Genomic DNA, 12,005 nt, shown 5'->3' with positions numbered 1-12,005 from the left:
TACCCCGTGTATATAGTTATCATGGACTCAGTACTGGTACCCCGTGTATATAGTTATCATGGACTCAGTACTGGTACCCCGTGTATATAGTTATCATGGACTCAGTACTGGTACCCTGTGTATATAGTTATCATGGACTCAGTACTGGTACCCTGTGTATATAGTTATCATGGACTCAGTACTGGTACCCTGTGTATATAGTTATCATTGACTCAGTACTGGTACCCTGTGTATCTAGTTATCATGGACTCAGTAATGGTACCCTGTGTATATAGTTATCATTGACTCAGTACTGGTACCCGTGTATATAGTTATCATGGACTCAGTACTGGTACCCTGTGTATATAGTTATCATTGACTCAGTAATGGTACCCTGTGTATATAGTTATCATTGACTCAGTACTGGTACCCTGTGTATATAGTTATCATTGACTCAGTACTGGTACCCTGTGTATCTAGTTATCATTGACTCAGTACTGTACCCTGTGTATATAGTTATCATTGACTCAGTACTGTACCCTGTGTATGTAGCCAAGTTAATGTTACTCATTGTATATTTATTCCTTGTGTTATTATTTCTCTCATTGTTTCTCTCTGCATTGTTGGGAAGTCACCTTTTCACCTGTTGTTTACCAAGCACCCGATAAAACAATTGTCCAATGACTGGCGAGTTGATGATTCCTGGTCTAGGGGTCAGGGTTTACCTGGTGCTGCTCTTTAGGGCCTGGGCTTCATCTAGAACCATGTACTGGGTCTAGGGGTCAGGGTTTACCTGGTGCTGCTCTTTAGGGCCTGGGCTTCATCTAGAACCATGTACTGTGTCTAGGGGTCAGGGTTTACCTGGTGCTGCTCTTTAGGGCCTGGGCTTCATCTAGAACCATGTACTGCCACTTGACCCTCTGGAAGTACTTGACATCCTGAACCACCAGCTGGTAACTGGTGATCACCACGTGGAACGGAGCATTCTGGGTGTACAGGGTTTTCTGGCTCCAGAACTTCCTGATCACTTTGCGGTCGTGAGGGTTCCCCCAGTACGGCAGGACCTGAGGGACAAACGGCACAAAGGGTTAATAAATGAATATAATATGTGAATCTGCTCAAGTTTATTTTCTCAAGGGAGGTCTAGTAATCATTGAGTCAGATCTAAAAAAAGGAGTTTAGATACTTAAGTCTGTGTAGAACTTCTAGTTTCTAATATAATATAGTTATTTTATCACAACAGAAAGTTACAATTTTAACCTTCTGACTTTTTCCAGTAGAAAGGAACAATTAAAGGTCACTTTCTTAAAAACATTTTTTTTTAAAGTATGTTATTGTTTTAGTGAGAAAACATTTCAACTCTTGACTCCATGGATTGTTGATATGAGACGTTATGTTAAACTATGCGACGGGACCATAATGAATCCCTCAACACAAATACTGGCTGAGGCTCCATTGTGTGTGTGTGTGTGTGTGTGTCGTCCATTGTTGCCGGGTCAGTTTCTCCGCCTGGTCTCGTTCCTCGGGAACTGATACTTATCAGATGTTTGTTAACACCTCACCACCATGGTGAAACAGTTGATTTACTGTCTTCTGAAAAACGTCCAACAATGATGGTTTTGCAGTAAAAGTCGGTGTATATGGAGGAGGGTGTGTGTGTGTGTGTGTGTGTGTGTGTGTGTGTGTGTGTGTGGTAAAATACCATGCCTCTGATTCATAGTTACCATAAGTCATATAATACTATGCTGCCCCCTAAAGGACACTCGGAATAAGGCACCTAAGCAACCACCGGTTCTCACATCTTCAGACTATACAGGGTGTTGTGATGCATTTTCCCCTCACACAACATAGCATACACAGTCAATATATACAGTCAATATATACAGTCAATTAACACAGAGGCAGAACCAATAGGCTGAAAAGTTTAACGAAAGGAGAGAGCTGGAGAGAACAGCTGACGGACAGAACAGCTGACGGACAGAACAGCTGATGGACAGAATAGCTGACGGACAGAACAGCTGACGAGAGAACAGCTGACGGACAGAACAGCTGACGGACAGAACAGCTGACGGACAGAACAGCTGACGGACAGAACAGCTGACGGACAGAACAGCTGACGAGAGAACAGCTGATGGACAGAACAGCTGACGGACAGAACAGCTGATGGACAGAACAGCTGACGGACAGAACAGCTGACGAGAGAACAGCTGATGGACAGAACAGCTGACGGACAGAACAGCTGACGAGAGAACAGCTGACGAGAGAACAGCTGATGGACAGAACAGCTGACGGACAGAACAGCTGACGGACAGAACAGCTGACGGACAGAACAGCTGACGGACAGAACAGCTGACGGACAGAACAGCTGACGGTACAGAACAGCTGATGGACAGAACAGCTGATGGACAGAACAGCTGATGGACAGAACAGCTGACGGACAGAACAGCTGACGGACAGAACAGCTGACGGTACAGAACAGCTGATGGACAGAACAGCTGATGGACAGAACAGCTGATGGACAGAACAGCTGACGGTGTCAGAACAGCTGACGGTGTCAGAGCAACAGTAGGATCCCGATGTCTCACCTTGAATTTGGGGACAAAGCGTGTAAACTCCTGGTGCCAGTTATTCAGTGTGGAGGCAGGAGAGATGATGAGGAACGGACCCCAGATGTTGTCACGCTGCAGAAGACAGGACAGAGACACACTCAGTCAGTCAGTCATCACGACAGGTATGTATGCATGTGGACGTGTTTAACTATTCTTGTGGGGACCAGAAGTCCCCAAAACAACAGTAAACAAACAAACATTTGACAAACCGGGGACATTTTGTTAGTCCCCACAAGGTCAAATGCAATTTCTAGGGGTTTAGGAGCTAGGGTTGGGTTTAGGAGCTAGGTTTAGGGGTTAGGTTTAGGGGTTAGGAGACAGGGTTAGGAGACAGGGTTAGGTTTAGGGTTAAGAGCTAAGGTTAGGTTTCGTAGCTAGGGTTAGGTTTAGGAGCTAGGGTTAGGTTTTGGGTTAGGTTTAGGAGCTAGGGTTAGGTTTAGGAGCTAGGGTTAGGAGCTAGGGTTAGGTTTTGGGTTAGGTTTAGGAGCTAGGGTTAGGTTTAGGAGCTAGGGTTAGGTTTAGGAGCTAGGGTTAGGTTTTGGGTTAGGTTTAGTAGCTAGGGTTAGGTTTAGGAGCTAGGGTTAGGTTTAGTAGCTAGGGTTTGGTTTATGTTTAGTAGCTAGGGTTAGGAGCTAGGGTTAGGTTTTGGGTTAGGTTTAGGAGCTAGGGTTAGGTTTTGGGTTAAGGTTAGGGTGATGGTAAAAGTATGGGTTAGGGAATGGGACTGAATTGTGTGTCCCTCAAACGTTTAGCTGTACAGACAGTGTGTGTGTGTGTGTGTGTGCGTGCGAAAAACAGGAAACACTAAACTGTGAAACATGTCTTCCTGTGGGACATGGTGTTCTAGAGAGAGGGCTTCAAATCCCCAAAACATAATTCCATTTCCCCTCCTTGTCACTTAAAACACCTTGGGGTCCATGGATACAGCTGGAGTGTTCCCATTCACATGATTCATCAACAATTGCCCCCCGTAATAAAAAAAACGACAATAATATACAACACATTTTTTGACTTACAATGAAACTTTACGACTTCTAAGTACAAAGGTTTGGAAGAGACCAGGTAAACGAAAACAAGTATTTGACTCAGGTGTGCTGCTTACCTCAGCCAGGTGACCCAGCAGAGCGATGCTCTGAACAGTCTTCCCCAGGCCCATCTCATCCGCTAGGATACCATTGATACCCTACAGAGAGGGAGACAGGACGGGATGTCACGACTGAGAAAACTGACAGTACTGGGACCATAACAGGTGTGTGTGATGGGGGGGAGCAGCACAGACCAACAATCAATGAGAAGTTGATATTTTGAAGCTTGCGTTTACCTGTTCGTAGAGGTTAGCCAGCCAGTTCATGCCTTTCAGCTGGTATCCCTTCAATTTCCCGTTGAAGATGGTTGGCTGGGGGATGTCCTCTCCGGCCTGGATAGAAGGGTTAGACAGGCTGTAGCTCTCCCCGAACCCTGACCCCGACCCCCCACTGGCCTGGTGCAGGGAGGCACAGCGACTGTCCTTAGCCTCCTCGTCAAAGAGACGTGTCTAAAGGGGGGGGAAAGTGGACCGTCTTATTTTGAGAACGATGGGAATCGAATCGTTGTTCCATGTTGAGTCTACATGTCTCTCTGGGTGTTGGAGGTATATCTGGAGGTATATCTGGAGGTATATCTGGAAGTATATCTGGAAGTATGGTATATGTGGAGGTATATGTGGAGGTATATCTGGAGGTATATCTGGAGGTATATGTGGAGGTATATCTGGAGGTATATCTGGAGGTATATGTGGAGGTATATCTGGAGGTATATGTGGAGGTATATGTGGAGGTATATGTGGAGGTATATCTGGAGGTATATGTGGAGGTATATGTGGAGGTATATGTGGAGGTATATGTGGAGGTATATGTGGAGGTATATCTGGAGGTATATCTGGAGGTATGGTATATCTGGAGGTATATGTGGAGGTATATCTGGAGGTATATGTGGAGGTATATCTGGAGGTATATGTGGAGGTATATGTGGAGGTATATGTGGAGGTATATGTGGAGGTATATGTGGAGGTATATGTGGAGGTATATGTGGAGGTATATCTGGAGGTATATGTGGAGGTATATGTGGAGGTATATCTGGAGGTATATGTGGAGGTATATCTGGAGGTATATGTGGAGGTATATGTGGAGGTATATCTGGAGGTATATGTGGAGGTATATGTGGAGGTATATCTGGAGGTATATGTGGAGGTATATGTGGAGGTATATCTGGAGGTATATGTGGAGGTATATGTGGAGGTATATCTGGAGGTATATGTGGAGGTATATGTGGAGGTATATCTGGAGGTATATGTGGAGGTATATGTGGAGGTATATGTGGAGGTATATGTGGAGGTATATGTGGAGGTATATCTGGAGGTATATGTGGAGGTATATGTGGAGGTATATGTGGAGGTATATCTGGAGGTATATGTGGAGGTATATGTGGAGGTATATCTGGAGGTATATGTGGAGGTATATGTGGAGGTATATGTGGAGGTATATCTGGAGGTATATGTGGAGGTATATCTGGAGGTATATGTGGAGGTATATGTGGAGGTATATCTGGAGGTATATCTGGAGGTATATGTGGAGGTATATCTGGAGGTATATGTGGAGGTATATGTGGAGGTATATGTGGAGGTATATGTGGAGGTATATCTGGAGGTATATCTGGAGGTATATGTGGAGGTATATCTGGAGGTATATGTGGAGGTATATGTGGAGGTAAATCTGGAGGTATATCTGGAGGTATATCTGGAGGTATATGTGGAGGTATATCTGGAGGTATATCTGGAGGTATATCTGGAGGTATGGTATATCTGGAGGTATGGTATATCTGGAGGTATATCTGGAGGTATATCTGGAGGTATATCTGGAGGTATATCTGGAGGTATATGTGGAGGTATATCTGGAGGTATATGTGGAGGTATATGTGGAGGTATATGTGGAGGTATATGTGGAGGTATATGTGGAGGTATATCTGGAGGTATATCTGGAGGTATATGTGGAGGTATATGTGGAGGTATATGTGGAGGTATATCTGGAGGTATATGTGGAGGTATATGTGGAGGTATATGTGGAGGTATATCTGGAGGTATATGTGGAGGTATATCTGGAGGTATATGTGGAGGTATATCTGGAGGTATATGTGGAGGTATATGTGGAGGTATATGTGGAGGTATATCTGGAGGTATATGTGGAGGTATATCTGGAGGTATATCTGGAGGTATATGTGGAGGTATATCTGGAGGTATATCTGGAGGTATATCTGGAGGTATATGTGGAGGTATATCTGGAGGTATATCTGGAGGTATATGTGGAGGTATATGTGGAGGTATATCTGGAGGTATATCTGGAGGTATATGTGGAGGTATATGTGGAGGTATATGTGGAGGTATATCTGGAGGTATATGTGGAGGTATATCTGGAGGTATATGTGGAGGTATATGTGGAGGTATATGTGGAGGTATATGTGGAGGTATATGTGGAGGTATATGTGGAGGTATATGTGGAGGTATATGTGGAGGTATATGTGGAGGTATATCTGGAGGTATATCTGGAGGTATATCTGGAGGTATATCTGGAGGTATATGTGGAGGTATATCTGGAGGTATATGTGGAGGTATATCTGGAGGTATATCTGGAGGTATATGTGGAGGTATATCTGGAGGTATATGTGGAGGTATATGTGGAGGTATATGTGGAGGTATATCTGGAGGTATATGTGGAGGTATATGTGGAGGTATATGTGGAGGTATATGTGGAGGTATATGTGGAGGTATATCTGGAGGTATATCTGGAGGTATGGTATATCTGGAGGTATATGTGGAGGTATATCTGGAGGTATATGTGGAGGTATATCTGGAGGTATATGTGGAGGTATATGTGGAGGTATATGTGGAGGTATATGTGGAGGTATATCTGGAGGTATATGTGGAGGTATATGTGGAGGTATATGTGGAGGTATATCTGGAGGTATATGTGGAGGTATATGTGGAGGTATATCTGGAGGTATATGTGGAGGTATATGTGGAGGTATATGTGGAGGTATATCTGGAGGTATATGTGGAGGTATATGTGGAGGTATATCTGGAGGTATATGTGGAGGTATATGTGGAGGTATATGTGGAGGTATATGTGGAGGTATATCTGGAGGTATATGTGGAGGTATATGTGGAGGTATATCTGGAGGTATATGTGGAGGTATATGTGGAGGTATATGTGGAGGTATATCTGGAGGTATATGTGGAGGTATATGTGGAGGTATATGTGGAGGTATATGTGGAGGTATATGTGGAGGTATATCTGGAGGTATATGTGGAGGTATATCTGGAGGTATATCTGGAGGTATATGTGGAGGTATATCTGGAGGTATATGTGGAGGTATATGTGGAGGTATATGTGGAGGTATATCTGGAGGTATATGTGGAGGTATATCTGGAGGTATATGTGGAGGTATATGTGGAGGTAAATCTGGAGGTATATCTGGAGGTATATCTGGAGGTATATGTGGAGGTATATCTGGAGGTATATCTGGAGGTATGGTATATCTGGAGGTATGGTATATCTGGAGGTATATCTGGAGGTATATCTGGAGGTATATCTGGAGGTATATCTGGAGGTATATCTGGAGGTATATGTGGAGGTATATGTGGAGGTATATGTGGAGGTATATGTGGAGGTATATGTGGAGGTATATGTGGAGGTATATCTGGAGGTATATCTGGAGGTATATCTGGAGGTATATGTGGAGGTATATGTGGAGGTATATGTGGAGGTATATCTGGAGGTATATCTGGAGGTATATGTGGAGGTATATGTGGAGGTATATGTGGAGGTATATCTGGAGGTATATGTGGAGGTATATCTGGAGGTATATGTGGAGGTATATCTGGAGGTATATGTGGAGGTATATCTGGAGGTATATGTGGAGGTATATCTGGAGGTATATGTGGAGGTATATGTGGAGGTATATCTGGAGGTATATGTGGAGGTATATCTGGAGGTATATCTGGAGGTATATGTGGAGGTATATCTGGAGGTATATGTGGAGGTATATCTGGAGGTATATGTGGAGGTATATGTGGAGGTATATCTGGAGGTATATGTGGAGGTATATGTGGAGGTATATGTGGAGGTATATCTGGAGGTATATGTGGAGGTATATCTGGAGGTATATGTGGAGGTATATGTGGAGGTATATGTGGAGGTATATGTGGAGGTATATGTGGAGGTATATGTGGAGGTATATGTGGAGGTATATGTGGAGGTATATGTGGAGGTATATCTGGAGGTATATCTGGAGGTATATCTGGAGGTATATGTGGAGGTATATCTGGAGGTATATGTGGAGGTATATGTGGAGGTATATGTGGAGGTATATCTGGAGGTATATGTGGAGGTATATGTGGAGGTATATGTGGAGGTATATGTGGAGGTATATGTGGAGGTATATGTGGAGGTATATGTGGAGGTATATGTGGAGGTATGGTATATCTGGAGGTATATCTGGAGGTATATCTGGAGGTATATGTGGAGGTATATCTGGAGGTATGGTATATCTGGAGGTATATGTGGAGGTATATGTGGAGGTATATCTGGAGGTATATCTGGAGGTATGGTATATCTGGAGGTATGGTATATCTGGAGGTATATCTGGAGGTATGGTATATCTGGAGGTATGGTATATCTGGAGGTATGGTATATCTGGAGGTATATCTGGAGGTATATGTGGAGGTATATCTGGAGGTATATCTGGAGGTATGGTATATCTGGAGGTATATCTGGAGGTATGGTATATCTGGAGGTATGGTATATCTGGAAGTATTTCTGGTACTTACTCTGGCCTGGTGTATCTCGTAGGCTTCTTTAGCTTTCCTTAAGGCCTGAGACTTGTAGTATTCACTATCTGAGACAAACAACAATTCAACACTGTTACAACTGCACTACAAAATGGTAACGTTCCTCTCTTCATAATCAAGTGCAAAAAAAAAAGAAAGGAGGAAACGCTTGAGATCCAATCAATAATCAATCACGATTAGACTTGGCTATTGAGATTTAAAATGAAGTAACCGGAATATGTATAGTAACATCCATTACCATAGTCCTCCTGTCCAACGTTGACCGTCAGCCCTTCCCCGATGGTCATCTGCCTGTGAGAGTTGGTGTCGTCCAGCTTGTTGAGAATGTCCTCCTCTCCCCCGTCCTCCTCCCCGGGACCCTTGCCCCCCATGAAGTGGGCGTACAGCTCTGTCTGGGTGATCAGGAAGTTCAGCTTACGCTGCTGACGCTTCGCCTGGGAGGGAGAGACAGGTAGACGGGTAGAGAGAGAGAGACAGGTAGAGAGAGAGAGAGAGAGAGAGAGAGGTAGAGAGGCAGACAGACACAGGCAGACAGAGAGACAGACAGGTAGAGAGAGACAGGTAGAGGTAGAGAGAGAGAGAGGTAGAGAGAGAGACAGAGAGAGGTAGAGAGAGACAGAGAGAGGTAGAGAGAGAGAGACAGAGACAGGCAGACAGAGAGACAGGCAGACAGAGAGACAGGCAGACAGAGAGACAGGCAGAGAGAGACAGGTAGAGAGGGAGAGACAGGTAGAGAGGGAGAGACAGGTAGAGAGAGAGACAGGTAGAGAGAGAGAGACAGGTAGAGAGAGAGAGACAGGTAGAGAGAGAGAGACAGGTAGAGAGAGAGAGACAGGTAGAGAGAGAGAGACAGGTAGAGAAAGAGACAGGTAGAGAAAGAGACAGGTAGAGAGAGAGAGACAGACAGGTAGAGAGAGAGAGAGAGGTAGAGAGAGAGAGACAGGTAGAGAGAGAGAGAGACAGGTAGAGAGAGAGAGAGACAGGTAGAGAGAGAGAGACAGGTAGAGAGAGAGAGACAGGTAGAGAGAGAGAGACAGGTAGAGAGAGAGAGACAGGTAGAGAGAGAGAGACAGGTAGAGAGAGAGACAGGTAAAGAGAGAGAGAGACAGGTAGAGAGAGAGACAGGTAAAGAGAGAGAGAGACAGGTAGAGAGAGAGACAGGTAAAGAGAGAGAGAGACAGGTAGAGAGGGAGAGAGAGACAGGTAGAGAGGGAGAGAGAGACAGGTAGAGAGGGAGAGAGACAGGTAGAGAGGGAGAGAGACAGGTAGAGAGAGAGAGAGACAGGTAGAGAGAGAGAGAGATAGGTAGAGAGAGAGAGACAGGTAGAGAGAGAGAGAGACAGGTAGAGAGAGAGAGAGACAGGTAGAGAGAGAGAGAGAGACAGGTAGAGAGAGAGAGACAGGTAGAGAGAGAGAGAGACAGGTAGAGAGAGAGAGAGACAGGTAGAGAGAGAGAGACAGGTAGAGAGAGAGACAGGTAGAGAGAGAGAGACAGGTAGAGAGAGAGAGAGACAGGTAGAGAGAGAGAGACAGGTAGAGAGAGAGAGAGACAGGTAGAGAGAGAGAGACAGGTAGAGAGAGAGAGACAGGTAGAGAGAGAGAGAGACAGGTAGAGAGAGAGAGACAGGTAGAGAGAGAGAGACAGGTAGAGAGAGAGAGACAGGTAGAGAGAGAGAGACAGGTAGAGAGAGAGAGAGAGACAGGTAGAGAGAGAGAGACAGGTAGAGAGAGAGAGAGAGACAGGTAGAGAGAGAGAGAGACAGGTAGAGAGAGAGAGAGACAGGTAGAGAGAGAGAGAGACAGGTAGAGAGAGAGAGAGACAGGTAGAGAGAGAGGGAGACAGGTAGAGAGAGAGGGAGACAGGTAGAGAGACAGGTAGAGAGACAGGTAGAGAGAGGGAGACAGGTAGAGAGACAGGTAGAGAGAGAGAGACAGGTAGAGAGAGAGAGACAGGTAGAGAGAGAGAGACAGGTAGAGAGAGAGAGACAGGTAGAGGGAGAGAGAGACAGGTAGAGGGAGAGAGAGACAGGTAGAGAGAGAGAGAGACAGGTAGAGAGAGAGAGAGACAGGTAGAGGGAGAGAGAGACAGGTAGAGGGAGAGAGACAGGTAGAGAGACAGGTAGAGGGAGAGAGAGACAGGTAGAGGGAGAGAGAGACAGGTAGAGAGAGAGGGAGGGTTAAATCCTTGACAGAGTTTCAGCATTCGTTTTGATCTGTTTATAATCTGAATTGATTTTAGGGAGATCCCTAGGCGTTTGTTTACGTGGTGGAGGGGTGACCAACCCTACTGGAGAGCTTCTGGATGTGCAGGCTTTTACTCCAACTTTACTGTAACACACCGGATTCAGCTAACCAAGTGACAAGTAGAATCAGGTGTGTTACATCAGAGCATTATACGGCAGGAAGGTAACTCGTCATGTTTCTGATGGTACAGCAGTGTGTGTTACAGCAGAGCATTATACGGCAGGAAGGTAACTCGTCATGTTTCTGATGGTACAGCAGTGTGTGTTACATCAGAGCATTATACGGCAGGAAGGTAACTCGTCATGTTTCTGATGGTACAGCAGTGTGTGTTACAGCAGAGCATTATACGGCAGGAAGGTAACTCGTCATGTTTCTGATGGTACAGCAGTGTGTGTTACAGCAGAGCATTATACGGCAGGAAGGTAACTCGTCATGTTTCTGATGGTACAGCAGTGTGTGTTACATCAGAGCATTATACGGCAGGAAGGTAACTCGTCATGTTTCTGATGGTACAGCAGTGTGTGTTACATCAGAGCATTATACGGCAGGAAGGTAACTCGTCATGTTTCTGATGGTACAGCAGTGTGTGTTACATCAGAGCATTATACGGCAGGAAGGTAACTCGTCATGTTTCTGATGGTACAGCAGTGTGTGTTACATCAGAGCATTATACGGCAGGAAGGTAACTCGTCATGTTTCTGATGGTACAGCAGTGTGTGTTACATCAGAGCATTATACGGCAGGAAGGTAACTCGTCATGTTTCTGATGGTACAGCAGTGTGTGTTACATCAGAGCATTATACGGCAGGAAGGTAACTCGTCATGTTTCTGATGGTACAGCAGTGTGTGTTACAGCAGAGCATTATACGGCAGGAAGGTAACTCGTCATGTTTCTGATGGTACAGCAGTGTGTGTTACATCAGAGCATTATCCTGCAGGAAGGTAACTCGTCATGTTTCTGATGGTACAGCAGTGTGTGTTACATCAGAGCATTATACGGCAGGAAGGTAACTCGTCATGTTTCTGATGGTACAGCAGTGTGTGTTACATCAGAGCATTATACGGCAGGAAGGTAACTCGTCATGTTTCTGATGGTACAGCAGTGTGTGTTACATCAGAGCATTATACGGCAGGAAGGTAACTCGTCATGTTTCTGATGGTACAGCAGTGTGTGTTACATCAGAGCATTATACGGCAGGAAGGTAACTCGTCATGTTTCTGATGGTACAGCAGTGTGTGTTACATCAGAGCATTATACGGCAGGAAGGTAACTCGTCATGTTTCTGATGGTA

General features: G+C 45.0%; 1 protein-coding gene across 4 annotated transcripts in view; it reads right to left on the bottom strand.

Annotated features, from left to right (window-relative positions):
* The window catches only part of ino80 (INO80 complex ATPase subunit), an 88,128-nt gene that overhangs the window by 64,701 nt on the left and 11,422 nt on the right, over window positions 1-12,005 (bottom strand). For all 4 annotated transcript variants that reach the window (XM_036976258.1, XM_036976261.1, XM_036976262.1 and 1 more), the window contains 6 exons: window positions 8,708-8,903; window positions 8,449-8,516; window positions 3,910-4,122; window positions 3,691-3,771; window positions 2,565-2,660; window positions 841-1,043 (listed from right to left, as the gene is read on the bottom strand). In XM_036976258.1, coding sequence (XP_036832153.1) covers window positions 841-1,043; window positions 2,565-2,660; window positions 3,691-3,771; window positions 3,910-4,122; window positions 8,449-8,516; window positions 8,708-8,903 — 857 coding nt within the window. The remainder of the gene's footprint in view (window positions 1-840; window positions 1,044-2,564; window positions 2,661-3,690; window positions 3,772-3,909; window positions 4,123-8,448; window positions 8,517-8,707; window positions 8,904-12,005) is intronic.

The sequence above is a fragment of the Oncorhynchus mykiss genome, chromosome 4, assembly GCF_013265735.2.
Source record: "Oncorhynchus mykiss isolate Arlee chromosome 4, USDA_OmykA_1.1, whole genome shotgun sequence".
In the NCBI taxonomy this organism is placed as follows: Eukaryota; Metazoa; Chordata; class Actinopteri; order Salmoniformes; family Salmonidae; genus Oncorhynchus; species Oncorhynchus mykiss.
Note: the sequence above shows the minus strand (reverse complement) of the source record. Positions and strands in the feature narration are given on the sequence as shown.